A 27,098-nucleotide genomic window follows, 5' to 3' on the forward strand; every position below is an offset into this window, starting at 1 on the left:
GTCCTAGATTTAGTTATACATACATGTATACATGTATGTGCATATGTACATATAACCCGGGGGCCCTACCACTGAGTTCCAGCCCCAGTCCTTTTTATTTTTTTAATTTGAGACGGTCTCGCTCTGAGGTACTAGCTGATTTGCCGAGGCTGGCCTCGTACTTGCAATCCTGCCTCTGGCGGCCCGCCTCCGCCCGACTGCGCGAGGTGGGGCCGGAGGGGCGGGGCCTCCCCCTGTCGGGGGCCGCATCCGCCGGACGCCGGAAGTGCCTCTCCGCCCCTGCGACTAGACCATGGAGACTGTGGCACAGTAGAGTCCGGTGTGAGGATTGTGGGGGCAGTGGCCATGGAGGCCGTGCTGAACGAGCTGGTGTCTGTGGATGATCTAATGGTGAGGCCTGGACCCCAGGATGGCAAAGGGGAAAGTCGGAGGGCGGGTCCTGAGGAGAATAGGGCAGGGGATAAACCCTCTCCCCAGCCTCCGCGTCGCCGAAGGAAACGAACTACGGCTCCCGGCAGCCTCTGCGGCGCCCGGCTCCTACCCCAAAGCGCTCTTTGTCCCGGAGGCTGATGGGAGTGGTAGTTCTTGGGTCTCCTCACCTCAGACGTAGGGCCTGGAGTCTTGACGATGGAAAGGGTGACGGGTTCTGGGTTCGTGCGGAGTTGTAGCTCAGGATGCTCCTTCCGTTGCCAGAGGATACAACTTTTAACCTTGAATCCCGCATGGTGCTAAGTTCACAGCGTGCCAGGTCTCACTCTTCGTAGCTCTAGGAGATAAGCGCCGGTTTTAACCGTGTCTTGCAAATAGGATAAGGTCCAGACCCGGCAGGGTGGGGCAGTGAGGCCAGCAGCCTCGGGCTAAGACCGCGTAGGCTGTTGTTGAGCAGTTGGGACAGTGTGTTTACTGTTCAGCCACTTGGGGTCAGCTGCTCCTGGAGCGGTGCCTGGATCTGCCACCAGGTGGCATTTCCACTAGAAACCAGTAGGGGGAGGGCGGAGGAAGGGGCCCCTCATCCAAGGAGGTCGTCCACCAGCCCAGAGAGCACAGTACTTGGATCATGGGTTGGGGGTGGCAGAAGCTGGGGTGCTGGGTACCAAGACCTGCTAGGGCAAAGACAGGAATGGAGTGTGACTGGGACATGGACAGCAGGTCCAGATAGAGTGTGCTTGCACCCTTGGTTTTTAAACGATTCCTCTCCTCTCCTACTGCAGAAGTTTGAAAAGAAATTTCAGTCTGAGAAGGCGGCAGGCTCAGTGTCCAAAAGCACGCAGTTTGAGTATGCCTGGTGCCTGGTGCGGAGCAAGTACAATGAGGACATCCGGAAAGGCATTGCACTACTTGAGGGTGAGGCTCTGGGCCGCTGTCGCTGTTCTCTGCTGCATCGGGGCCAGCCTTATCTGCTGCCATCGGCCTCATTCGCCTCCTTTGTCCAAACACTGGGATCCTTTCCATCAGGGGACCCTTACCTCACAATACAGTCACTTCATAGTAATTCCCAGCAGACTCGCTGTAGCAAAGGGCTGCACAGTTGGCCCTCCATATCTGCAGGTTCCACATCATGGATTCATTCAGATCAAACATTTGATATAAAACAAAACAACAACAAAAATATTTACTAAAGTGTACAGACTTTTTTTTACTTGCTGTTATTCCCAAAACAAAACAGTATACCAATTGCTAATGTAGCATTTGTATTGTATTAAATATCATAAGTAACCTAGAGATCATTTAAAGCACGCGGGAGGATGTGTAGGTTTTATGCAAATATTACAATTTACTTAAGAAACTTCAGCATCTGTGGGTTTGGGAATCTGATGGGGCTCCTTGAACCAATCTGCCAAGAATAACAAGGGACAGCTCTACCAGAAAAGGATGCTTGTTGTAGATCTGTAAAACTAAGAGTTTTAATGCAAATACCATCATTCTACATTGTCTGTTTCGCAATTCAGATTTTTCAGGTTCACCCCACACTAGGGCACAAAGGTAGAAGTGGTCTCTGGCCATTGCTCATGTAGTTGAGGAGACATTAGGCACTTGAAATTTTAAGCACCTGCAGAACTAATTAGTGACAGATCCTGATGCTTGAGAACAGCCACGCTCGGTCCTCTGGGAAGTCACTGAATTGGGAAGTAATCAGGGGGTTTTTCCAGGGAAGTGAGTTAAGGAGGAGGGAATACACACGGGGAATTGAATTCAGGAGCACTTTACCACTGAGCTGCATCCCTAGCCCTTTTTATTTTTCATTTTAAGACGGGATCTGGCTAAGTTGCTTAGGGCCTCACTAAGTTGCTGAAGCTGACTTTGCCTCCTAAATTGCTGGGATTACAGGTGTGTGTCACCACACCCAGCTTTATTTTATTTTTATTTTGAGGCAGGGTCTCACTAAATTGCTTAGGGCCTTGCTAAGTTGCTGAGGCTGGCCTTGAATTTGTGATCCTCACCCCTCAGCCTCGGAGTCCTTGAGATCACAGGTGTTGCCTCCACACCCATCTGTGCAAACATTTGTTTTTAACAATAATTGGGCAGCAGGTAATGGCATTGAAAACAACGGGTGCCTGAGCTAAGTAGAGTTTTCTTTTGACTTCCTGTCCTTAGGTTCCTGTGGTTCACTCCAGTGGACCATAGTGACTATAATATTGATTCCAGGATGTCCGTCATTGGGGTGTTGTGGCAGCCTCTGCTCATGGTGCCCCAGAGCTCTGACTGGGAAGCTGAGAGTGACAGCAGCTGACATGGAGACCCAGGACAGAGACCTTCCTGGGACCTTAGAGGGATCTGGAGTGTGGCAGGGTCTGTGGGATGCGGTATTAGGAAAAGAAAGAAGCCGTTTTTTCACCCTCTTTTTTCTCCCTTTCCCAGAACTACTGCCCAAAGGGAGCAAAGAGGAGCAACGGGATTATGTCTTCTACTTGGCTGTGGGGAACTACCGGCTCAAGGTGAGCCGCCTTTCTGCCCCAGGGTAGAGCCCTGGGCCTCAGAGAGGCTGAAAAAGGCCGTAGGCAGGGGGTGGTGTGAGATCACTGGTGCAAGTTGATACCAGGACTGTTTCAGAGGGAAGGTGAGAGAGGATCAGGGTGCCAAGGGTGTGGGGACAAGGTGACGTCAAGATTGGGGTGTAGCCTCAGGCTTGGGCTGTTATCTCCCCTGGCTTATCACCCCAACACAGTTGGGGTTGTTTGTGGACTCTACTCCATCAGGTGGGGCTGGAGGGAGGATGGGGGAGGTTCAGGCAGGGCTGGGGGTGAGAGAAAGGAAGACCCTTCCTGGCAGGAGGGGTCCCGGAGCCCCAGGGTGCAGGTGACTTGCGGTGCATTTCCCCTGAGTGCAGGAGTATGAGAAGGCCCTGAAGTACGTGCGCGGGCTGCTGCAGACAGAGCCCCAGAACAGCCAGGCCAGGGAGCTGGAGCGGCTCATCGACAAGGCCATGAAGAAAGGTGAACGCCTTGCCCCGGGTTAAGTCCTCGTCCTTCCCAGGGCCCCATGGAGTGTCCATAAAGGAGCCCCTCCAAGCAGTCACTCCCGAGAAGGCCCCTGTCTCCTGCCCTGGAGCTCGTAGCCTTTGACTCTGTCGGGAGGCACGCGTCTTCTGTGGAGCAGCGGGGCCAGGGCAGTCCTGGCCAGGGTCCCTGTGGGCTGCCAAGCTCTGACGGCCTCCCTTCTCCTTCTCCATTCCCTAGATGGACTAGTGGGCATGGCCATCGTTGGAGGCATGGCCCTGGGCGTGGCAGGACTGGCTGGACTCATCGGGCTGGCCGTGTCCAAGTCCAAATCCTGAAGGAGAGCACGCCTGCTCCTCTGCCCAGGGCACTCGGGAGCTGTGGTGGACACTCAGAGCAGGACCCCGCCATCCTCAAGGGCCTTCCCTGTTCTTCCCTCACATCCTCATCATTGTCCTCTGCGGCCTTCAACCTCTGTCTCCCCAGACCTGTTGTGTAGCCCCAAGTCATGTGCCATGTGTGAGTGTAAATAAAGCTGGGCTGTGGCTTGGGAACCTCCTTGCCTGTGTCGGGGGGTGGCACTGTGCATAGGTGGGCTCACCCCTGGCCCTTTCCTGCCCTGTGCCCTCTTGTTCCTGCCCTCCAGGCCAATGTGGGGGTCTCCTTTGTCCACGGAGCAGCCCAGTCCACACCCTTCCTTCCTCCCCTCCCCTAAAACCATGTCCTTGAGCAGCAGCAGACAGAACAGGACATGGCCTTTCCATGGCCCAGAATCCTGGGAGAAAGCAGCCACCAGTGGGAAGGGCATCCAAGGCGAGGCTGGGATTTACGGCTCCGTCTCCTCTGACCCACTCAGCTGCTTCGCAGCACGTGGACTTTTCCACTGCGGCCCTTGGGCTTCCTCCACAACCTCCGCCCTTCCCTCCCTTTGTCTTCCTGCGCCTCCCCTTCCTCCTGCCCCATCCTTCTTCTTAGGGAAAGGGGGGCCCCAGTGGAGAAGGAAGTTCTTTTGGTATGGGGGAGGCAGGGGTTTGAGGGGAGGCTAGGGGCAGAGAGTGTCCGGGTTCCAGCTTATGGAAGAGGAGATGGGCTCCGCCCCACCGGGTCTGCCCCACACCCCCTCGTGCCAGGCTCCGCGTGGGCCTGCACCGCTTGCTGCATACCTCTCGTTCTTCAGCCCCCGCCAGGCCAGCAGGGTGGGAGGAGGCACCTGGGGGAGCATGAGGACCTGGCGCAGTGGTGGGGAACAGGGCGGACACCCCCAGGAGTGAACTAGAGCTGTCCCAACCTTGGCCTTGGAGCAGGTGCTTATCCCAGGTTGGGGGGGGACTCGGAGGTTTTGATCCATCATGATTAATTGAGTAGGTAACAGCTTCTGGTAACTCTGAAGTGCTAGGAGAGATTAGCCACAGGCTCATGTCCCAGACCTGTGATCTGCTCCTGGGGCCCCTTGGCAGCAGGATCAAACTTGATGCCGAGAGTCAAAGGTCAGCTCAAAGGGGGAAATTCAAGTTCAGGAAGTTTGGAGGAAAGTTACTGCTGGCCTCACCTCAGTCCTGCGGCCCTCAGATCTGAGATGGTCCCCAAGCATGGAGCAGTTGGAGTGTGTGGGGAGCTGTGATCTCTGGTCCCCGTTCTTATGACCTGCAAAGCTGGTACCAGGGCTCCACATGGCTAGCAGAAAAAAAGTGGAGCTAAATAAACGAGCCTGGCCACTTTGGTAACCGATGGAGTCTAATTTGAATCAAGGTTGCCGGACCCCAGAGCGCTGGTGTCTCCCACTGCCTTCACGTCATCTTTGGAGACCCGGGGGTCCTAGAGGTGTGGTTCTTCCCATGCAGAGGGAATGGCCCTGCCCCCAGTCCTCCATGGAAGGCATGTCTGTCAGGGTTCACTCCACCTCTTGTCACGCTCCTGTATCTCAGTCCCCTTTTCTCTCCTTGCCCCTCTATTCCATTCTCTGGCCCCAGATGAAAGCTGAGTCAGAGACAGCCGCTTCCCCCTTGGCTCCTGAGTCCTCCCAGGCCCCTCCTTGGCCGGATCCGTTAGTCTTCTAAGTCCTCTCCCCCCACCCTCGAGGGGCGGGGAGTCCAGGCCAGCCTAGAGGCTGGGGGAGGGGGTGGACTTTTGGCCTGTTTATTCCCTCCATCGTCAACAGCTGCTGCCACACAGGCTTGGCTCATTCCTCTGACCTGTCAGGAAGCAGGAGACCCAGAAAGGAGGGAGTGAGAAACCTGGAGACGGAAGGAAGGACCTGAGCCCGAGGAGAAGCGGGCAGAGGCCACGGCTGGATTCCCCTCTGCCTGCCTTAACGCTCCTCCTTAGCCAAGCCCCTTCCACTTCCCCGGGGGCTCCACCCCTGCCCCTCTCTGGGGCCCAAGCCCCTCAGGGGCCTGTGTCCCAGGATGTCGATAGCTGTGGAGAGCCTTGGCTTCTTCATGGCAGCCCTGGGGCTGCTGATGCTGGGGGTGACCCTGCCAAACAGCTACTGGCGAGTGTCCACCGTGCACGGGAACGTTATCACCACCAACACCATCTTCGAGAACCTCTGGTACAGCTGTGCCACCGATTCCCTGGGAGTCTCCAACTGCTGGGAGTTCCCGTCCATGCTGGCCCTCTCTGGTACGGGGTGAGGAGAACTTCAGGGAGCAGAGGGAGGGGGGCAGGCTTGGAGAGACCCCAAGGGAAGGGGTGGCTGTCTTTGGTCTGATCTTGGGTGCCATAAGGATGCAGGAAGACGGGTCAAGCTCTGGGTCCTGGGCTGCTATAGCCAAGAGCGCTGGGCACTCCAGCCTGGCTCTGGAGTGAGACCTTGTTATATTTGGCCCCTGGTCTAGTGGAATCCTCCACCAGTTGTTGTAAGAGCAGGCAGCAGAGTCATCAAGCTGCTATGTGCAACTCCTGCCCTGGCTAGCTCTGTGCCTCAGGTGAAGAGACAGTGGGCTTGGTATCGGCCACCTGCAGGCTGGGACCATAACAGCACCAGCCCTCGGGTGCTGGTGAGGATCACATGCAGCAAAACCTGCAGACCCTGGCTCCCTGTTGTCACATGTGCACTTGGTACATTTTATTCTGGGTGGGATTGCTGGGTTGGCAGGGTGAGGAGGCCCCATCTTGGCCTCTGGGCAGTTGATAGGCAGCAGGTCTCAGTGAACAACCAAGCATCCATGCTGGGCCGCTGGTCTCCCTACTGTGCTGAGCTGTACAGAGCCCCCAGCAAGGCCAGGTTGCAGTGGACGAGCGGCCGGGCAGTCTGAATGGAGGTGGTGGGCACGCCCGGGCACGTGTCTGGGGTTCTCCATGCCATGTGTTCTGAGGTTCTTAGAAGGCTAAGCCTGCAGCTCCAAGGTAGGCCTAACCAGTTCTTTCCGATGACCACAGCTCCTCCTGCTGCCTGCTCACCCTTGACTGGCCATCTTCCCACAGAGCCTCCTCTCAGTCTGCCCCTGTGCCAGAGACTGAGAGTGAACCCTCTGTGGGCACCCCCACACACACTGGGTCCTTGGGAGTCTTCTTGACCTTCCTGGCTCTGCATGGCAAGTGATGGGTGGGCAGAGAGGAACTGAGGCCAGCACTGGGCAGGAAACAGGTGGTGAGACTGCCCCAGGAGTGCTGGAGAGCCTCAGCTGGGCCTGGCTGGGTCTCTTGGGCCCGCTCTTCCCAGACTCTTGAGGCAGCTGTAGGGGCTTCATGCTTTTCAGCCATCTCCCCAGGACCTATGTGCAGGACAGTTATCCCCCAAAGATTCCTAAAAGCTGAGTGCAATCTGGACCAAAAGCCCAGGGTGCTGAGTGGCCAGAAGTGACAGTGGGGGCAACTGGCCCGGCAACCCAGCCAGCCTACTGCATCCATGCCTGGTGCAATGAGCCCCGAGAGGGGCCCATGGGGCACTGCTGCTCTTGGCCTGCAAGAGCTCCCAGTGCAACAATGTGCAGGAGCGTCTGGAGGGGAGAGCAGAGGGCCTTGGAGCTCCGGCCTGTGCTTCCCTGTCCAGCTGTGCTGTTGCAGTGGTCTGTAGTCACCTGCTGCTGGGTGGGACATTGACCTCATTTCACAAAGCTGAGGAAATTCTGTAGGGTGTAACAGCCTAGAGCCACAGGAGGTGAGGGCAGCTGAGACTCCAACTTATAGCGCCCGAGCCCAGGGCCCAGTTGATTCCTCCATGGCCCATTGTGGTCCAGAGAGGGATCCTGGCCCTCATTCAGCCACCCGCCAGCTGTGCACCCCAACTTCCACTTGGCCACCAGAGCTCCCTGAGGATTGAGAGTTGGGGTGGGGAGGGAGTGGCTGGGAGTCAGAATGTCCTCTCAGAGAACTTTGTCCCTCCTCCCTGCTCCCCAACTTCAGGCCACTTACCTCTTCCTGGCAGGGACCCAGCCTTTCTCCTTCAGTACCCATGCTGCTGCCCCACCCAGGAAAGGGGAGCAAGGTCCTCAGGAGCACTTAGCAATTATGGAAGACAGAGAGGGGAGGAGGGGCTGGCAGCTTCCCTCATTTTTGCAAAAGGGGAAACTGAGGCATCAATATGAGCTAGACAAACTCGGATGATCCTGGGCCCAGGTGTCCCACCTTCCAGGTCAGAAACTGCCCTTGACCCTCTGCCATAGGCCACTGCTGCCCCCTTCAGGTTACTCTGGGAAGAAACTCTGTTGGAGGTGTCAGGCATTGTGCTTGAGCTCTGGGTGGGACTTGGAGAGCCCTTGGATGCCGGCGGGGATGGGGAAGATGAAGTTTCTATAATGCACACTAGAACATGGGCCTGATCTGATGGAGTGGCAAGTCTCAGCCAGCCTGGGTCTGCACTTTGCCTCAGCTTGGGAGGAGTGGGGGTTGCTACAGCATCCTATAGGCAGAGGTCCAGGGTGCTGCAAAATGCTCCATGATGCATAGGACATTCCATGGGAACTAGGTCCCCAGCCCAGAGTCAGTAGTGAAACCCATGGAAAAGGTACCAACAAAGTGCACCTGGCTGGGAGGAGGAGGGCATGGGTGGGAGGGGCGTGGATGCACAGGGAAGGAGGCTGGAGGACTTCGAGGGACAGCAAGGCCTGTGTCTGAGCAAGGGCCACAGGGGCTGCTGTGGGCCATGGAGGTGGGAGAGATAGGGGAAAGACTGATGCCTGTGTCCCTCCCCAGGGTACGTCCAGGGCTGCCGTGCGCTCATGATCACCGCCATCCTCCTGGGCTTCCTCGGCCTCTTTCTAGGCATCCTGGGGCTGCGCTGCACCAAAATCGGGAGCATGGAGCTCTCCAGGAAAGCCAAGGTGGCGGCCATTGCGGGAGCCCTTGACATGCTGGCTGGTAATTGGGGGAAAGTGTTGGGTGAGCTTGGGGTAGCCCTTGGCCACAGACTACAGGCTTCCTGCCCCATGTTCAGCTCCCCACTCCTGGCACATGCAGCTCCTTCCTTGACACCTGCTGGGCTCTTCCTTGGCTCCCTGCCATCCCACACTCATCTGAACCTCCAGTCCCATCTACTGTTCAGTCCTCCACCAACACACGAACCCATACAGTGTAGAGTAACAATGCCGAGACTCGCCACTAGTGTTTCATTTGTACATTTTCACACCTGTCATTTCATGATAAGTCTGCAAGGTAGGGTGGGCATTGTCCTGTTCCAGATGTGAAAAGCTCTGAAAGGTCAGATGGTTTCCTGGAAGACAGGCCCCCAGCAAGTGGAGTGGTGACAGCCCAGGGCTTGGTGGGATTTGGGATTCCAAAGGAAAGGGCCATCAGGGCAGTGGGTGGGGAGACTTGGACAACTGGGCTTTGCAGGCTGGGTAGAACAGATTCCGGGTGAGGCCAGGAGTGCTGGGGCCCTCAGGTTGGGATGAACAAGGCAACTCTGAGGCCAAGCGGGGCCGGGATTGGATGGAGAATGCCAGGAAGGGAGGTCAGAAGTGCTGGATTGAGACCTTTACAGTTGACTGCCAGGATGGGAAGGTTTATAGGCTGGGGGCGGGAGAAAGGAATTGAAATGAAATGGTTACCCTTGGACTTGATGCCCTCCATCCTACTCAGGAAGACCATTGCCTGACCCTTCTTAAGCCCCCACACCAACCTCCTGCCTGGGCCATGCTGACCCAGGGCACTAGTGCGGTTCTCCTGCCTCCCCAGGGGCCTGCGGGATGGTGGCCATCTCCTGGTATGCCATCAACATCACCCAGGATTTCTTCAACCCCCTCTACGTTGGAACCAAGTGAGTGAGGAACTACGCCCTCTGGGACAGCTCGGGTGGAACTCGCCCTGTCCCTCTGGCCCGCGCTCACCTCCTGGCCCCCACCCCCGCGTCGCCCTTGCGTCCAGGTATGAGCTAGGCCCCGCCCTCTACCTGGGCTGGAGCGCCTCCCTGCTCTGCATCCTCGGTGGCATCTGCCTCTGTTCCAGCTGCTGCTGTGCCTCCCAGGAGGACCCCACGGCAAGGTGAGAGAGGGGAAGGACAGGGTGGAGGGTAGGGAGCAAGGGTGGCACCTCCCTCTGACGGCCCCCTTCTCCCCACAGGGCCCAGCTTCCCTACAAGACTTCCACAGTCGTGATGCCCACTGCCACCTCAGATGAAGGTGACAGCAGCTTTGGCAAATACGGCAAAAATGCTTATGTGTAGGAGTTTGGGCCAGTGGAACCCACCTCCCTTCCCACTGCCCAGTGGAGAGGGATCTTTAGGACCCTGGGGCACCCATCTTCCCTTTAAAAGTCTGCAGCAGGCCACACTCCAGGTTACACCCCTTGCCTGGAGGCCACACCCCATCCTGGACTCTCCTAAGGCCTCGCCTCTTCTTGGAGGCTGGGCATAAGGGGACGGAGGTGCCCCCCGCCCCCCCCCCCGCGCCCCGTTTGTGCATTCTATATAAATACATGCATAAATAAATGTGTTTTGTGACTGTTCAGGGTTGAAGGTGTCAGGAAGTGGGGGCCAAGCAAGGGGGAGAGGTGGGGCCAGGGAGTGAGTTCTTAGACCCCTGTCGTTCTACCACTTCTGGGCTGTCTTGTCCAGCAAAACAGAGGCGTTGCTAGTGATTTCCATAGGGTGGTACATAATTACTACCAAGAGTCATCTTGGACCAGATATGGGAAGCCCCACCTCCAGGTTCTTGGAAATATCAGAGATTCCCAGGGTCAGCTGGCAATGATAACAAGCCACTCCTTCTGATGATTTCTCAGAGCTGCCTTAAGAGGACAGTTGATTTGGAGCAGTTTCTTACCTGGGCTTGAGCAGGGACATCAGGAATGGGCAGCCCCTTTGGAGCTCTGGATCAAGTTAGCTGGGTGTGGTGCCTGTACATTTCTCTGGGGGGAGGTTCCAGAAGTTTCTGCAGGAATGTGCAAGGCTAGACGGTGTCCCCCTCAGCATAGGTTGGGGGCAGGCATGGCACAGGCCCAGCTCTACTTGGTACCCATTCAAGACAGGAAAATGAGGCCATAGGACAGAAGCCTGGCATCCAGTGACAGCACAGAATAGGGGCCCAGCCCAACATGTATCCCCTGCCACAGGACCTGGTGATGCCTGGGTCCCCTCAGCAGTCCCCTCCCTTTCTCTTCAACCTTATCCACTCACCTGCACGGGCTCTTTCCTGTAGGCCTCTTCGCACCCCTTCCTTTCAGGGAGATGCGCCCAAACCAAGTTCTACAACTGAGCACTAAGTATCATGTGCCTTAATCCAGTGCTAGGCTAAGTTTCCATTTCTCTGGCCATCACATGGTCACATGATTAAAGGAGTTAGGGACATATTCCCCTTTTCACTATATTTGCTGAGTTTCTTCTCACTAGAAGCTGGGGTGGGCACCAAAACATGGACTTTGCCCCCAAAGAACTCAAACTTGGAGCAAAGAGGAATGTCAACCAGAAGCTGCCATCTGATGTCGAACGACAAACCACTCTGGTTCTGGGGCAGTGTAGCAATAGCTGTCAATCCTGGGTGCTCACAAGCTGGGGGCACTGGGTAAGAGTTCTCCCAGTCCTTGCAATACCTGGGAGGTGGCTGCACCAAAAGCAGAGGCAGAGGCACCTGCCCAGCTGCACAAGCAGGAAGCAGTGGGGCTGGGATTTCTCCAAGACTGAGGTGACAGCCCTGCCTCCTGGAATCCTCAGCTCTCCTAACGCAACTAGCAGCAGTGCTCACTGAGCTCTTTAGGAATAAGTCCCCAGTCTCCAGCCTTCCAGAAGGTGGCACCAACCTCTTCTTCCTGTGTTCCCAGGGGAAGGGTGGTGCTACTCCATCATGACACTAGGTTTAACTTCTAAAAACTGTTGGAATAGTGTTGATTTCCCAAAGACCAGGGGTCTCCCAAGTCAGCAAACAAGTTTCCCGTTTAAAAAAAAAAAAACAAAAAACTGGCAAATCTTGTTCAGGTCTTTCCTTGGGGAGTTCTGGTTTAAAATAGGGATCCACGCTTCTTAGAGAATGTTCTTGGATGACCAGAGGAGCCAATCGGCATCAGAGCACCAAGACGCCACTGGGGTTAGGAACCACCCTCACAAGGTCACTTGGGAAGGTGCTGGGAGGAGAGAGCTTACACCAAGCAGAACCTACAAGACTCCATTTATAATAACAAAACATGAAGCAAGGCCCTTGAGGGTGGTAATGAACCAAAGAGCAGGCCGCGCTGACACATTGAGTCTGACGCAGTGTTTCTCCACCAAGAAGGGCTTTTCTGGGCTCGGGACATAGCTCAGGTTATGGTAGAGCACTTGTCTTGCATGAACAAGGCCTTAGGTTCAATCCCCAGCACCACACACACACACACACAAAAAGGGCTTTTCTACTTCCCTTTTCTGGCCTGTGTACTTCTTGGTGAAGAGGAAAGATGAATGAAAGGTTTTGGACCCCAGAGTTTCATTTCCTGGGAGAGACAAGAGGCCCAGACAGGAGTTGCTGCCAGCAAACTGAGACTCCTTGTCACTACTACTAACAAACCATCTCAAGACTCAGCAGCATAATTCCACTATTTTATTCTGCACACAGATTCTGTAGCTCAGGAATCTGAACAGGCACGACACAGCGAGGCGGCTTCTCTCTCTCTGGATGTGAGACTGAAAGCTGAAGGTGAACTGATGCCAGGGGCACAATCACCTGTGACTGAGGCTGGGCTGGAATGATTTGAAGGCCTGGCCCTCCTGGGTCTGCAAGTGAGGGCACCTGCCCACAGCCTTGGTGTCACCTGGGCTTCCTCACAGAATGGTGGCTTCTGCTTCAGGGTAGCTAGATTTCCTATGGACTGTCTTGGGGACCCAAAAGCAAGTGTCCTAGCCACAGGGCAGGACTGTGGGTATCATGTTGGGGGAGTCACTAGCCGGCCTAGATTCTAGGGGAACACCCCACCTTTTGATTCAAGGAAAAAAAAACCTCACCTCATTTCTACGATCACCACACCTGAATTCTCTCCAAACCCTGTGGTCACTACCAACTCCTGTGAAGCTGTCATTAATACCATCTGGCCTGCCACAAGTTTTCAGAGAAAGGGAAAGCAGGTCCCCAGAAAACACTGTCCCAAAAAGCAGTGAAGAGCCTGAGGCAGTGCCTGGCATTGTCCTGGTTGCCATCTCATTAACATCTTATTAAGGTCATTTGCTCAACAAATACTCCCAAAGCCCCTGCCTTGCTGTGGCTTAACAATGCGACTCCAAGGAGCTTATGGGATTAGGGTTTGCAATCCTCAAGATGAGGCGCAGAGAAGGCCTGGCACCCCAGCATACAGTGCCACCAGGCCAGGAAGCACTACGCTGCAATCCCTACGTCTTCCAGGAACTTCTGGAGTCAGGGCTGCCAATAATTTGACACAATTGTTGTCACAGACAACAGGGGTTTCTAAAGACAACTGCTTCCGGGCTGGGGATGTGGCTCAAGCAGTGGCGCGCTCGCCTGGCATGCATGCGGCCCGGGTTCAATCCTCAGCACCACATACAAAACAAAGATGTTGTGTCCGCCGATAACTAAAAAATAAATATTAAAATTCTCTCTCCCCCTCTCTCTCTCGCTCTCTTTAAAAAAAAAAAAAAAAGAAGACAACTGCTTCCTCAGACAGGGGCAGCAGGGATAAAGGTTCACTGGCCATTCCCACTTGGCTAAGCTCCAGATAAAGTCAGGACTGGCACCTTCACAGTAGCATCCTGTACCCAGGCTCTAGCCCTCGCCCACTTTCTGTTACCCAGCCCTGGAACCTACATGTACTTCAAAAATAGTAAGAGGAACCAGAGAAATCAAAAGCAAAACCAAACTAAATCAATGCTGAAGAAGGAAGGCCTGGGCCCCCTGGGTCTGCAAGAGAGGGCACCTGCTCACAGCCTCGGTGTCACCTGGGCTTTCTCACAGAATGGTGGCTTCTGCTTCAAGGTAGCTGGATTTCCTATGGACTGTGAAGATACAAGGATCAGTTAAGAAAGGCAGAGGCAAGATGACGGAGTGGCCGGAGAATGGGACAAAATTCCCCATGGTCAGAAACAGAAGGGCAGCGGCAAGTGGCAGGTCAGAGGAAAAGAGAAGTAGGAATGACAGGTGGCCCATGACCCTCACCCCCAAACACCCCACGATCAAGCAGGGAGGCTCCGGGCACCAGGCCTTTTATTACCACAGCACTCTGCAGGCTGGGCCCACCCTGCTGGATGACCCCAGGAGCAAGACTGGCCCATCCCTGCAGGGACAACAGAGCTGTGCTAGGGGAGCGCATGGCTCCTCCCTCAGTTCAGGGTGCTTCCTTGGTGGTGCATGGAGGTCCTTCCTCTCTGGAGACCCCAGGCTCAGACAGTCCACTTCAGACACCTGCAGGCAAACAGGAAGGCAAGGAAGAGGTCTAGGGGGCCACAGAGGGGCAGTGAGTGTGGACAGGGAGGCCACAGCTCACCTGGTCTCCTGGTGGGTGCCCAGACAGCGCACCGTGCAGTACCGTGCTCCGCAGCTGACGCAGGTGTAGGGGGAAGGGAAGCCGCACACAGCACAGAAGGGGCGCTGGGGGCGGGACGGGGGCCCTGCGCAGGCCGTCAGGTAGTTGGGGCCCTCCGCCACGCTCAGGTTCTGCAGAGACAAGGCGGGCGGGCTCTGTGAGCCCCAAGCAGCCAACACCTGCCAGGCAGGATCTCCAGGGGCTCCCCCTTCCCACGGTCCCCTGGCAGTGCCCCTCTCACCTGCTCCTCCAGCAAGGCCTGGAAGTTTTTTCGGAAGCGAAGTTTAAAATGATCACCTCGAGTTTTCTTTTTTTTCTTTCCTAGGAGTCCAGAGAGATGAGTCACTTGACAATTGCAGAGAAGGAGCAGCTCTCTCTGGCTTGCCATACGGGTGCAGTCTGTCTGTCCCGCCCTACCAGCCTTTGCCCTTTACCCCACTCCCCCAGTGAGGCCCCACCAGCTCCAGGTACCCCGACTCTGAGGCCCACGTCAGCTCATCCACTCTGTCCTTACTCTGTTTACAAGAGAAACCGAGACGCAGTGGCTCATGGCCACGAGGGCCAGCAGACGCCCAGGCCAGGGGCCTCACGGCCCAGTGTCCTTCCACAGTCCTGACCTGGGCCTGTCCCTCCTTTCCTCCTCGTCCACCTTACCAGTGTCTGCATCATCGTCAAACTGAGGCAGCCTCTTGCCGAGCTGGGGGAGGCCTGCGTGGGGGTCGTCCTGGAAGTTGTCATTCTCCAAGGCCTCAAGCTGCCTGTTGATGCGGCGCTGCCGGGCGGCCCGGTCCAGCACCCGGCGCTGTCCAGGGTCCTGGGAGCGAACTAGATGGGGCAGGGCAAGAGTTATGGCCAGAGAAGAGGGACACAGGGAGGCAGCGAGTGTGGACAGGAGGCAAGACGACCAATCCCCCCCAGACACTGCGGGGTAACTTAACTATGGGCAGTGGGTGGAAGATGGACACAGGTGGTAGCCACGGTCCTCTGATCTCATCCCAGGCCCCAGGCCTGTGTCCCTGTTTCCCACTGTGTCAGACCTCTGGCTCTGCTTCCTCCCCAGCCAGCAAGACTCCTTTAATTCCTCACGCTGCTTCCAGCCAGTGAAGCCTCTCATTGTGCCGAAGCCACACAACTGTGCCCATGTGGAGGCACGGAGCACCAGGGATCCCCAGCTCCACTGGGATGTGCCCTTGACCAGCGTCCCTCCCCACCCCTAAAGAAGCAAGGAACACACACTCCCCCTTCAGACCACCCACAAACACTCCTGCTGGGCCCACCCTCTCCACTCTCCAGGGGCCTGCGACTGAACCCAGCCCTTCTCCTCCAGCTTGAGTCCATCCCTAACCTCAGCACCCTCCACCGGCCTCAGCTGGACTTTCCCTTCAGGAGAATAAATTGCTGCCAGCGTGTCTACGCCTCCAATGGCCTAATCTTTTCCCTTCGAGAGGGTCTGAGTGATGTCCTTACCTCCCACCTACTCCTCAACCTCTAGCAACCTGACTCCTGCCTGACTTCAGTGCTGGCCATGGGTGACCGCCTGGGGCCACTCCAGAGTGCATATCTAGCTCAGTTCTTCCTCTCGCATGTCTTTGCCCTGTGACTGTGCTGCCCACCCTCCTGGGGGTAAAGAATCCCTATTTCCTTGGCGTGGCTCCAGCTTTCCTCCTCCTCCCTCTCTGGACTCTCAGTCTCCCATCTTGGCTGCCATCCCTGCCCCTGAGCCTTCTCTGCCCACCCCTCCTCCCTCTCAGTCTACACCCTCTTCCACCATCTCTAACCCATGCACAGGGCTCTGCCTATCACCCACATGCAAATAACTCCAAACATGATCGTCTTGGCCCAGAATCCTCTCCTGAGCTCCAGAATTGGCTCCAGGATATCAGCACTGACCCTCTGATTATTGCACCTCAATAAGGAACATCTTCCATCCAAGTCTGCCTCTCCCTGTGGCCAGAGTGAACGGACGCACTGCGTACATCCACACAGAGCCTTAGCAGTCCGCTCATCCTCTTTGTCACCCCATCAGCTACTCGCCAGGTCTGATAATTCTACACAAAATATCTTTGTTTATCAGACAAGTACCGAGCGTGTGTTCACCATGACAATAGCAGCAGCGCCAGCAGCCACCACTTGCCAGGCACATACTCTGAGCTAGGCACCATACAGTTGGTCCTAACTGTCCACAGTCCCACATCCATGGATTCATCCAACCCCCAGATTGACAATATTTATTCAAAATGCACCTGCACTCAACAGGTACAGACTTATTCCCTAAGCAACACAGTGTAACAACTAGTTCAGTAGCATTTACATTGTATAAGGTATTAAAGTAGATAGAGATGATTCAAAGTAAAGGAGAAGATACACACAGGTTATGTGAAATCATTACACCATTTTATATGTGAGACTTTAGCATCTATGGATTTTGGTATCCAGACAGAGGGGGTGTCCTGGAACCAATCCCCCATAGACTTACTAAACAATTAGCATAAACTGAATCATTTAATCCTTACAACAACCCTTTGAGATAGGTATCAGTTCATCTCAACTTACTGATGTTTGGAAGTTAAAATGTTTCCAGGGCTAGGGTTGTGGCTCAGTGGTAGAGCACTTGCCTAGCATGTGTGAGGCACTGGGTTCGATTCTCAGCACTGCATATTATTTAAATAGACAAAATAAAGATCCATTGAAAAGCAGAAAAAAAAAAAAAATATATATATATATATATATATATATATATATATATATATATATATATATATATATTATAACAACTAGAAAAATATAAAGAAATATTTCCAGAGTTTGCACAACTAGTAAATGGCCAGGTCAGAATTCAATCCCAGAACCAAGCAACATCAAAACACACATTTTTTTTTGTCTTGTTTTGGATTTGGTGGTATTGAGGCCTAAACCCAGGGGTGCTTCACACTGAGCTACACCTTCCTCCCCACCTTTTGATTTTAGAGATAGGGTCTCATTACATTGCCTAGACTGACCTGAAATTTGCAATCTTCCTGCTTCAGCCTCCTGAGTAGCTGAGATTACAGGTGTGTGTCATCATGCCTGGCTTAAAAAACATGGTCTTGCCGGGCCTGGTGATGAACATCTGTAATCCCAGTGGCTCCGGAGGCTGAGGCAGGAGGATCACAAGATCAAAGCCAGCCTCAGCAAAAGCAAGGTGCTAAGCAACTCAGTGAGACTCCGTCTCTAAATAAAATACAAAACACACGGCTGGGGATGTGGCTCAGTGGTCAAGTGCCCCTGAGTTCAAAAACACATGGTCTTGATCACTGCATGATGCTGCTCCCCTCCGGGGGTGCCGAATGCCGAATGCCGGGCAGCACCTGAGCAAGAGCATACAGTCTTGCAGGAGCACAAAGGATTTTAAAGAACAAGCACATTTGGTTAGGAAAGTACTAAAGGCTTTGAAGCCCCCACTGCGGCCCTGGGGTGGTTAGGGAAGGTAAGTCGAGCTTGAGGCCCAAGTCATTGGTAGCCTGGTTGGGGGAACCAAGAAAGCTGGGTGCCTTTAACAAACCGAGGGAAGTTCAGCAAGACCAGCATGTAAAGCAAGTGGGGCAGAAGCTGAGATGAAGGCATGCCAGGTCCTCAGAGTTCTACCTCTAGATATTTAAAGGAATTTGAATTTGGGGATTTTACAGGTGAGAACAATGGAAAGCCAGTGGGGAGGTGCAAGTTAATTTAGCAGTGTTGATGGTTACTTCCTTTCCTCTGGACTCCTCAGCATCTCTTTAAGTGACCTTCCAGTCTCTAGACCTGCTTTCAACAATAAGGTAACCACTGATCACATGTGGTTACTTATATTTAATCTAATTATGAGAAAATAAAAATTTAAAATTCAGTTCCTTGGTTGTACTAGCCACATTTCATGTGGCCAGTAGCCACATGTAGTGAAAGTCCTACTGTGGATTGAACTCCAGAGACACTTTGCCACTGAGCTACATCCCCAGCTCTTTTTATTTTGAGACAGTCTCAGTAAGTTGCTTAGGGCCTTACTAAATTGCTGAGGCTGCCCTCGAGCTTGCAATTCTCCTGCCTCAGCCTCCTGAGTCCCTGGGCTTACAGGCAGGCCACCACCAAGCTTGGTGGAACACCCCACACTCAACAGCACAGATTAAGAACATTCTCATCAACACATAAAGTCCTACTGGACACTATTGCAATCCATCTGCCTCGCTGAAGCCAGAACTGCCTTTCTAAAAGATAAACCTGCTTGGTCACGCCCCTGCCTTAAAAGCTTTTGATGGCTCTCCACTGCCTCTCCATGGAGTTCAACTTCCTCGGTGGTGTATGGAATGCTTTTCAAAACTTCACCTTTTCCCATTCCTCTGGCCACTGTTTGCTTGTAAGCTCCAAACTTTGAACAGGCTTCCTAAGCGACTTGCTTTTTCTTGCTCCTCTGCCTTTGCTCGCGGAGTGCCCCGCACCTCTGCGATGTGAAACCTTAACCCGCCTTTCAAGGCTCAATTCAAGCGTTTCTGTTTCCTTCCAAGCCTTCCAGGTCTCCCTTTCCTAGGAGCTGGGGCGGGTCCCTGGGCCCAGGGCTCTTTCTCCTCTCCATCCTCAGCGCCAGGTTTAGGGCAGGCATCAATAAAACTGAATGAACGGTTTAGGGGGCTGCCCGAAAGACCTGAGAGTCGGTGAAGAGATTTGAAACAAATAACTGAGAAAGTCCCAGGTCGGGTTTGGACTTGGGAGGCCAAGGGGTCTAACCGCCGGGGGCTCACATACCCGAAGTTTTTTTCTCCACCATTTGCGCAACACAGCAGCCGGATGAGCCTACTGCGCACGCGTACTAAATAGGCAGCAGTGGTTTAAAAAAGAAAATCCTACCACTTCCGGCAGCGTGCGTTTGTGCGCGTGCGCAGAACCAGCCCCCACCGCTTGTAGTCTTTACGTGGTGTTCCCTTGGAGACAAGAAAGCTTTCCGCCATGTTTTATAGGGGCAAAGCTACTTCCGGTCTCAGTGTACTAGTGCAAATTTGGTGAAAGACCCGAAATGGGAGTCTTTCGAGAAATATTATTGTCCTTGGGTCCTTTAGAAGATGCTACCATCCCAAGGACATCCCCAGAAGTATTTCCCCGGGTCAGTAGATGGGGCGGCCTGGACTGCGGAGGAAAGCGGCCTGGCTTGAGTGCGCCGACTGAGAGGTCCTTGCTGACCGTCTACCCCAAATCAGCCTCCAGCTTCCCAGGGCCGCAGTCCCGCCGCGGGCTCCCCGGCCTTCTCCCTCCTTGCCGCCCCTGCGCCTCGCTGCCCCCGTCTTCCGCCCGACGGCCGCGCCCGCGTCCCGCCGGACCCTCAGCGCCGGGTCACTTCCCCTCCGCGGTTTCGGCTCCCCGGGCTGTCGGGCTGGCGCAGGGCGCGGCGGGCTCGGGCCGCAGCCTCGCCCCCTCCCCGCGGCCAGCCGCCCCCTGCGCGCGCCCCGCTCGCCCCGCGCCCCGCGCCCCGCGCCCCGGACAATCCTCGCCTTGTCTCGGCGCCTGCATCTCCAGTTCTCTGGGGCCTCGGGTTACGCCTTTTTTCCAGGGCGGAGCCCCAGCCCCGCTCCTCCTCGAAGCGGGCGGCTCAGCAGCCCGGGTTCCCCGTTCCCAGAACCTTCTCCCAAGTTGGGATCCAGACGCGCAGCCCAGCCTGGTGCGGGCCCGCGTGCGGCCCCGGCCTGCTCCCCGCCATGGCCTCGACCGGCCCGGGCCCCCGGCTCCTGCTGCTGCTGCTCCTGCTGCTGCCGCCGCCTCCTGCGGCCTCCGCCTCCGACCGGCCTCGGGGCAGCAAGCCGGTCAACCCAGGTGAGGACCCCGGAGCGCCAGCGGGCGGAGCGGGCGCTGGAAGGACAGTGTCTACCAACCTGGCCGGGGAGGGTCGGGGCTCCAGCCCCGCACGCGCCTGGGGGCGGTATCACGTGGCCCCTCGCCCACTCTCCACCCTGAACTGGAGTTTTCAGCCTCTCCAGGCAAACTGACCCCGAATTCCTGGATGTCACTCCCACCTGGCTCTCACTGGGGTCAAAAATGTACCTGGGTGGGAAGAATTTAGAGGGAACTGGAAAGAAGAGGAAAAGGACCGAAGTGGAGTTAGGGAAAGGGATAGATGGGGTCCTGCAGAGAGCCAGGCACGTGGCTGGGAAGTCTCAACTACCCATTCCTGGCTGACCTTAGAGAAGCTGCTGGTGATCACCGTGGCCACCGCAGAAACAGAGGGATACCGGCGTTTCTTGCAGTCTGCGGAGTACTTCAACTATACTGTGCGGGTGAGGAGGGGACCCTGGGTGAGGAGTGGGCTGAGAACTGGTGCCGGCCCCCCACGGTGAGCCTGGGCAGCCCTCAGTCCTTGTTGATTGGATTCCTCCCTGGTATGTGGATCTCCCACAGACCCTGGGCCTGGGAGAGGACTGGAGAGGGGGTGATGTGGCTCGAACAGTTGGTGGAGGACAGAAGGTCAGATGGCTAAAGAAAGAAATGGAAAAGTATGCAGACCAGGAAGACATGGTCATCATGTTTGTAGACAGGTAAAAGAGCCAGGGACGGGGAGAAAGGAGAGGGTGAACATGAGGAGGGATAAAGATGCTGAGGTTCTCAGCGGCCTCCTGTTCATCCTCCCCTTCCTTGCTCAGCTATGATGTGATTCTGGCTGGCAGCCCCTCAGAGCTGCTAAAGAAGTTCATCCAGAGTGGCAGCCGATTGCTGTTCTCGGCAGAAGGCTTCTGCTGGCCTGAGTGGGGGCTGGCAGAGCAGTATCCTGAGGTGGGCACTGGCAAGCGCTTCCTCAACTCTGGTGGTGAGTGGCAGAGTGCCTGAGATAGAGGGGCTAAGAGTGTTCCAGGTGCCTGGGGGCTAAAGGGACAGTGGGGCCAGGCCTATAGGGACTTTGGATTTTGAAATCACCACTTCCCCTGCCCCCTCCACCAGGATTCATTGGCTTCGCCCCCACCATCCACCAAATCGTCCGCCAGTGGAAGTACAAGGACGATGATGATGATCAGCTCTTCTACACGAGACTCTATCTGGACCCCGGGCTGAGGGTAGGTGGGGCCGGAGAGGGGCACTCAGCCTTGTGCCTGTGGGAGGCCTCTGCATGGGGGAGGCAGACGGAAGGGAGTTTGGAGGTGTAAAGAGAAGAGGGTGGGAAATGATGTCGTCCCACCTCCCATTCATTTCCCTGCTCATCCCATCCAGGAGAAACTCAGCCTTAATCTGGATCATAAGTCCCGGATCTTCCAGAACCTCAATGGGGCTTTAGGTAAGGAGGAAGGCACTGGACGGTGGGCAGCGAGGGGCCTACTGCTCAGGGTCCTGATTGGGGGGGGCTCCTGGTGGCCTGTGGCTCCCCTGAGTAAACCGCACTGGGCCAGCCTCAGTAACGAAGCAGCAGTGGGGCTTGTGCCGAGGTGCCAGCCTCCAAGATCCCACAGGGGAAGGTGCCTGGCTGTCCACCCTGTACCAATCCCTGGCCATGTGGACACTGGATCCTGAGGGCTAGTGGCTCACCCCAGGTCACACAGGGAGCAGGTGGAGTTCCAGGGTGGCAGCGCCTGGTCAGACCTCTGGGGAGAGCAGAGGTTCCTGTCCCAGTGGAGCCACTGTCTGGGGGCCTTGCTGCCCAGGCACCCTCATCCCCTGGAGAATTGGGACTCCACATTTAGAAGAAGCCATTGCTTGGCAACTCCCAGAGAAAAGGTGTGTGAAACCTGGCCTTCCTCCCCAGACGAGGTGGTTCTGAAGTTCGATCGGAATCGTGTGCGCATCCGGAACGTGGCCTACGACACGCTCCCCGTCGTGGTCCATGGAAATGGTCCCACTAAGGTGCCCTTGTCTGCCCCATGCCCTGGGCACCCCCAGCCCCCTCCAAGTCCCTGAGCAGCAGAAGTGCCGGGAGAGCTTCCATACCCTGCTTCCCCGTCCTCTGGGCTGACCTCCCTCACATCGCCCCTGCACTCCTCCACCCCAGCCGCTCCGCGTCTCTCCCTCACAGCTGCAGCTGAACTACCTGGGAAACTATGTCCCCAATGGCTGGACTCCCCAGGGAGGCTGTGGATTCTGCAACCGGAACCGGAGGACACTCCCGGGGGGGCAGGTGAGGAAGGGTACCAGGTTGGGGTCCCAGAGCACCCTGAAGTGTGTCAGGCAGGGGAGCTCTTGGGAACCCACTGGCCGGCAAGGGCTGAGGGGCAGAGGGGCCTGGGCTCTCCTCTGAGCTCCGCTGTTTACGCCCCCCAGCCTCCCCCCCGGGTGCTGCTGGCCGTGTTCGTGGAACAGCCAACCCCGTTCCTGCCCCGCTTCCTGCAGCGGCTACTGCTCCTGGACTACCCCCCCGACAGGGTCACCCTCTTTCTGCACAACAATGTGAGAGCCCCAGCCTCTCCCCGGGCCCTACCCTGCCTGCAGCCCGCTCCCCTTCCCTCCTCGCCCACCCGACAAGCGCTCAGCCCGCCTCTCCGCCCGCTGCAGGAGGTATACCATGAGCCGCACATCGCAGACTCCTGGCATCAGCTCCAGGACCACTTCTCAGCTGTGAAGCTGGTGGGGCCAGAAGAGGCCCTGAGCCCAGGCGAGGCCAGGGACATGGCCATGTGAGTGAGACCTGGTGGGGAGGGTGTGGGCTGCCATCTTGGACCACTCCATGGCCACCTCCACAGACAGCAGAGACCCTGGGTGGGGGCAGGACCATCCCTTTTCTTCCCCTTGGGGGTAAAGAGGGGTCCCACACACCCCCTATTCCCCTCCCCTCTCTGCTCCCTGTTGGGCTCATCTGTGTGGGTGTGTCTCCTCCAGGGACACTTGTCGGCAGGACCCTGAGTGTGAATTCTACTTCAGTCTGGATGCCGATGCTGTCCTCACCAACATGCAAACCCTGCACATCCTCATTGAGCAGAACAGGTGGTCCTGCCCGGCTGGGCACCCCACATGCCCTGGCACCCCCAGCCACCCCACCCCTTCCCCCTCAAGGCTCCCCAGGCCTCTGCCCAGCCCTCACCCCACCCATCCACAGGAAGGTGATCGCCCCCATGCTGTCCCGCCATGGCAAGCTGTGGTCCAACTTCTGGGGGGCCCTGAGCCCCGATGAGTACTACGCCCGCTCCGAGGACTACGTGGAGCTTGTGCAGCGGAAGCGCGTGTGAGTCTTCTGGGGTGGGGTCCCTCCTCCCATGGGCAGAGATCGGACCCTCGCCCTGACCCCCACTCTCAGGTCCATTGTGGCTACTAGGCAGCTGTGTCGTGGCTGCGGGGTAGGTCCCAGCTGTAGATCAGGTGGCTGAGGCCAGCAGTGCTTGGCAGGCTCCAGGGCTAGGGTGTCCCGAGGAAGGAGCCTCTGGGATGGACTGGGCAGAATTTGGGGGTCTCCCACCTCGCTGACCCTGGTATCGCCACCTGCAGGGGCGTGTGGAACGTGCCCTACATATCACAGGCATATGTGATCCGTGGGGAAACCCTGAGGACAGAGCTGCCCCAGAGGGAGGTGTTTTCGGGCAGTGACACTGACCCGGACATGGCCTTCTGTAAGAGCCTGCGAGACAAGGTGAACAAGCAGGGCCTGGGGTGCAGGGCCTGGGGTGCAGGGCCTGGGGCTGGGCGCTGGGAGGCCGAGGGGCAGCCACCTAGCGTCACCTCTGCCCCTCTCACACCCACCCACCCTGCACCAGGGCATCTTCCTCCACCTCAGCAATCAGCACGAGTTCGGCCGGCTCCTGGCCACCTCCCGCTACGACACAGACCACCTGCATCCTGATCTCTGGCAGATTTTCGACAACCCCGTTGTGAGTGGCTCTCCCTCGGGGAATGCTCCTTCCCTGCCCTTGGCTAAGGAGATCACCAACACACGGGGGCTCCCGGGAGGGTCCCATGTTGCCGGGGTGGGGGGGTGGCCCAGGGAGGGTGGGAGGAAGGCTCCTCTCAGGTACCCCAACATTCCCCCAGGACTGGAGGGAGCAGTACATTCACGAGAACTACAGCCGGGCGCTGGACGGGGAGGGGCTGGTGGAACAGGTGAGCTGCTCGGGACTGCCCACCTGGAGGCCCTGCTCCTGGGTCCTCCACTAGGACTGGCAGTTCTCAAACTGAGTTCCCAGGGACCTGGGGGTGCTCTGCTCAGGCAGGAGGGAGGCAAAGGCTGAGCAGGTGGGGCTCTAGCCTCAATCCGGGTGTCAATCACAGTGATTCTCCTTTCATCTTTTAAATACATAGATGTTTCTCAACTTAGGATGGGGCTGCGTTCCCTTAAGCCCATTGTAAAGTCCTTCGTCATGAGTTGAGGACCCTCCATGTTGGTGTAATTATACCTTTAGAGAGGGCTGCACTGCTGGGCACAGTGGCACAAGCCTGTACTCCCAGCGACTCGGAAGGCTGAGGCAGGAGGATTGCGGGTTCAAAGCCAGCCTCAGCAACTTGGTGAGGTCCTAAGAAAATTAGTGAGACCCTGTCTCAAGATAAAAATCTATAAATAAGGGCTGGGCTTGTAGCTCAGTGGTGGAGTGCTTGCCTGGCATGTGTGAAGCCCTGGGTTCGATTCTCAGCACCTCATATAAATAAATGTATGAAAAATAAAGGTCCATCCATCAACAACTAAGCAAAAAAAAAAAAAATTAATAAATAAACATGCCTGTGAAGGCTGGGGAGCTCAGTGGTGAAGTACCCTGGGTATGACCCCAGTACCAAAGAAAGAGGAGGGGACCTGCTGCTGGGAACCACTGTGCCAGTGCCGGTGGGGGGCTGGTCCCTCTTGCCATCTGTGCCCTGCTCCTCCTCCCTCTCTGCTGACCTTTCTTCTGGCCTGGCCCCCGCTCAGGTGGCCCTCCCTGCCCCTCTGCCTTTGCTCTCCTGTGTGCTGCGTGTCCCCCATGCGCATCTCCCAGCCCTGTCCCCCTCTGCAGCCATGCCCAGATGTCTACTGGTTCCCGCTGCTATCAGAGCAAATGTGTGACGAGCTGGTGGAGGAGATGGAGAGCTATGGCCAGTGGTCGGGAGGCCGGCACGAGGTGAGGGGAGAGAGGCCGGGCTCCTGCAGGTGGACACTGGGTCTGGCAGAGAGACCGTGAAATCAGGAGTGGGTGCAGTGAGGGGCCCAACTGGGAGGGAGGCCCAGAGGCACCGCAGCGTCCACTCAAGGCATATTCAGTGAGCTGCTGGCCCGAGTGGCACAGTGCAGGGGCCAAGCCCACAGGCCGGAGCCAAGCAGGGGCCCTTGGCCAGCCGTGGGAGGAATCTGGGGCCTTCACTGCAGAGGCCACAGCTTCCTGAGACTCCAGACATCAGCGAGTCAAGCTGAGAGAGAGACGAGAAAACTGTTCAGATGGAGGGGACATGAGTGTTAAGGCCTAGGGACAAGGGAAGGAAGGAGGCCTGTGCTGCCCCAAGTGCTCAGTGCCCACCACCCACAGGATTCAAGGCTGGCTGGGGGCTATGAGAACGTCCCCACCGTGGACATCCACATGAAGCAGGTGGGCTACGAGGACCAGTGGCTGCAGCTGCTGAGGACGTACGTGGGACCCATGACTGAGAGCCTGTTCCCCGGCTACCACACCAAGGTGGGCCCCGCCGTCTCCCCCAGCTGGGGGTCTCCAGGCAGGGCACTCAGCCCCTGTAGCCCCTGGAATCCCATGGACTTGGGTCCCAGCAAGGAGCTGCTACAAGAGGCAGCCCAGGGCAGGGAGCGGCCAGGCGAACCCCAGGGCTGGCCTTGATACTGGTCAGCATCGGGCCCTTCCTGGCCCCTCCTGGACAGGAGCTTGTTGTCATCCTGTCAGAAGAGTCCGTGGACCCCCAGCCCTCCCTGCAGCCTCTCCCTCGTGTCCCCACAGACCCGGGCAGTAATGAACTTCGTGGTCCGCTACCGGCCAGATGAGCAGCCCTCTCTGCGGCCACACCACGACTCGTCCACTTTCACCCTCAATGTCGCCCTCAACCACAAGGGCCTGGACTATGAGGTGAGCCACAGCCAGCCCCACACACACCCGCACTTCACCCTGGGCCTCCTGCCCCTGCCTGGGCCTTTGGGCAGTTCCCCAGGTGTTTTGTGAGTGTTGTCTCCTGGATCCCTTCCGGGGGCGCCTCCCTCTGTCCCTCTGGCCTGCACCACAGCCCTGCCTGCCAGGCCCCCTTGGACCTGCTCACCCCTCCATCCCCCATGGCTGCTCACCGCTCCTTCTCTGTCCCCTTCCCTCCCCAGGGAGGTGGCTGCCGCTTCCTGCGCTATGACTGTGTGATCTCATCCCCAAGAAAGGGCTGGGGGCTCCTGCACCCTGGCCGCCTCACCCACTACCACGAGGGGCTGCCCACGACGCGCGGCACTCGCTACATCATGGTGTCCTTCGTCGACCCCTGATGCTCAGCCACTCTGCCAAGCCTTCCCTGCCACCGTGCCTTGGGGGACCTGCCCTCCCATCCTTGGAGAGGTGGCTCTGCCCATCTCCTCTCTTCCTGAGTATGTCCCGTGCGCCTGGGACGGAATGTGTCACCTCACCCCACCCAAGGCCCTCTCAGGAAGCCCCTGGAGCCCCCACTCCACTCTGCAGCCCCCGGGGCTCATGGGAAAGGGTTCCTGGGGTCCCCATGTGATAAATTATTAAGGTTTCTCAGCCCCCTCCCAGTAAAGGAGGATTTGTAACTCTCGGGTCCATGCGTCATCTTTCATCTACCTGTTGACCTCGTCCCCCTTCCTGACACCCAGAGGAGAGGGGAAATCCTGATTTCCTCCAGAGGGAGGAAGAGAAGCGGGTGTTCCACCTGTGCAGGGGCCTGTGGAGGAGCCTGACAGCTTCCTGG

At 56.7% G+C, this 27,098-nt stretch overlaps 4 protein-coding genes across 7 annotated transcripts; 3 read left to right on the forward strand and 1 right to left on the reverse strand.

The window, feature by feature from the left end:
- The first annotated feature begins 246 nt into the window (after positions 1–246).
- On the forward strand, positions 247–3,995 carry Fis1 (fission, mitochondrial 1). The gene is made up of 5 exons (XM_077106044.1): positions 247–390; positions 1,212–1,344; positions 2,860–2,936; positions 3,329–3,434; positions 3,678–3,995. Exons 1-5 carry the CDS (start codon positions 346–348, stop codon positions 3,773–3,775), a joined length of 459 nt encoding a protein of 152 aa, XP_076962159.1. The 5' UTR covers positions 247–345; the 3' UTR covers positions 3,776–3,995.
- Positions 3,996–4,492: 497 nt separating this feature from the next.
- On the forward strand, positions 4,493–15,611 carry Cldn15 (claudin 15). Of its 3 annotated transcripts, XR_013154583.1 has the most exons (6): positions 4,493–6,059; positions 8,574–8,738; positions 9,555–9,636; positions 9,744–9,860; positions 14,641–14,782; positions 15,376–15,602. XR_013154583.1 is itself a non-coding variant. In XM_077106041.1 (5 exons), exons 1-5 carry the CDS (start codon positions 5,843–5,845, stop codon positions 14,654–14,656), a joined length of 597 nt encoding a protein of 198 aa, XP_076962156.1. In that variant the 5' UTR covers positions 4,493–5,842; the 3' UTR covers positions 14,657–15,611. The 3 variants fall into 3 exon arrangements, 2 of the variants coding, with proteins under 2 accessions (XP_076962156.1, XP_076962155.1); XM_077106041.1 differs by having other exon boundaries at positions 14,641–15,611; XM_077106040.1 differs by lacking the exons at positions 14,641–14,782; positions 15,376–15,602 and adding an exon at positions 9,939–10,322.
- Positions 13,980–20,007, reverse strand: Znhit1 (zinc finger HIT-type containing 1). 2 transcript variants are annotated; one of them, XM_077106043.1, is made up of 5 exons: positions 19,811–20,007; positions 14,970–15,140; positions 14,557–14,636; positions 14,277–14,446; positions 13,980–14,194 (listed from the first exon to the last, which is right to left on the reverse strand). In XM_077106043.1, the coding sequence occupies exons 1-5, from the start codon at positions 19,827–19,829 to the stop codon at positions 14,173–14,175; spliced, it is 462 nt and encodes a 153-aa protein (XP_076962158.1). In that variant the 5' UTR covers positions 19,830–20,007; the 3' UTR covers positions 13,980–14,172. The 2 variants fall into 2 exon arrangements, with proteins under 2 accessions (XP_076962158.1, XP_076962157.1); XM_077106042.1 differs by lacking the exon at positions 19,811–20,007 and adding an exon at positions 19,071–19,137.
- Plod3 (procollagen-lysine,2-oxoglutarate 5-dioxygenase 3) lies at positions 19,630–26,940 on the forward strand. Its single transcript, XM_077106039.1, has 19 exons — positions 19,630–20,129; positions 20,499–20,590; positions 20,712–20,848; positions 20,954–21,117; positions 21,249–21,361; positions 21,516–21,579; positions 22,045–22,142; positions 22,312–22,413; positions 22,557–22,682; positions 22,788–22,909; positions 23,112–23,216; positions 23,329–23,454; positions 23,715–23,856; positions 23,981–24,094; positions 24,255–24,323; positions 25,208–25,312; positions 25,715–25,861; positions 26,135–26,260; positions 26,503–26,940. Exons 1-19 carry the CDS (start codon positions 20,015–20,017, stop codon positions 26,656–26,658), a joined length of 2,223 nt encoding a protein of 740 aa, XP_076962154.1. The 5' UTR covers positions 19,630–20,014; the 3' UTR covers positions 26,659–26,940.
- The last annotated feature ends 158 nt before the right edge of the window (positions 26,941–27,098 follow it).

This window comes from Callospermophilus lateralis, chromosome 19 (assembly GCF_048772815.1).
Source record: "Callospermophilus lateralis isolate mCalLat2 chromosome 19, mCalLat2.hap1, whole genome shotgun sequence".
In the NCBI taxonomy this organism is placed as follows: domain Eukaryota; kingdom Metazoa; phylum Chordata; class Mammalia; order Rodentia; family Sciuridae; genus Callospermophilus; species Callospermophilus lateralis.

Bases quoted from the DNA above. Each gene is read 5' to 3' on its own strand.
- Znhit1 (XM_077106042.1), bottom strand. From the start codon at position 19,092: ATGGTGGAGAAAAAAACTTCGG. The intron at 15,141-19,070 runs GTATGTGAGCCC...TGCCCCATCTAG, and splicing joins GGTGGAGAAAAAAACTTCGG to TTCGCTCCCAGGACCCTGGA. The intron at 14,637-14,969 runs GTAAGGTGGACG...CTGGACTCCTAG, and splicing joins TGACGATGATGCAGACACTG to GAAAGAAAAAAAAGAAAACT.
- Plod3 (XM_077106039.1), top strand. From the start codon at position 20,015: ATGGCCTCGACCGGCCCGGGCCCCCGGCTCCTGCTGCTGCTGCTCCTG. The intron at 20,130-20,498 runs GTGAGGACCCCG...GGCTGACCTTAG, and splicing joins CAGCAAGCCGGTCAACCCAG to AGAAGCTGCTGGTGATCACC. The intron at 22,143-22,311 runs GTGCCCTTGTCT...TCTCCCTCACAG, and splicing joins ATGGAAATGGTCCCACTAAG to CTGCAGCTGAACTACCTGGG.
- Fis1 (XM_077106044.1), top strand. From the start codon at position 346: ATGGAGGCCGTGCTGAACGAGCTGGTGTCTGTGGATGATCTAATG. The intron at 391-1,211 runs GTGAGGCCTGGA...CTCCTACTGCAG, and splicing joins TGTCTGTGGATGATCTAATG to AAGTTTGAAAAGAAATTTCA. The intron at 1,345-2,859 runs GTGAGGCTCTGG...TCCCTTTCCCAG, and splicing joins AGGCATTGCACTACTTGAGG to AACTACTGCCCAAAGGGAGC.
- Cldn15 (XM_077106040.1), top strand. From the start codon at position 5,843: ATGTCGATAGCTGTGGAGAGCCTTGGCTTCTTCATGGCAGCCCTGGGG. The intron at 8,739-9,554 runs GTAATTGGGGGA...CTGCCTCCCCAG, and splicing joins AGCCCTTGACATGCTGGCTG to GGGCCTGCGGGATGGTGGCC. The intron at 9,637-9,743 runs GTGAGTGAGGAA...CCTTGCGTCCAG, and splicing joins CCCCTCTACGTTGGAACCAA to GTATGAGCTAGGCCCCGCCC.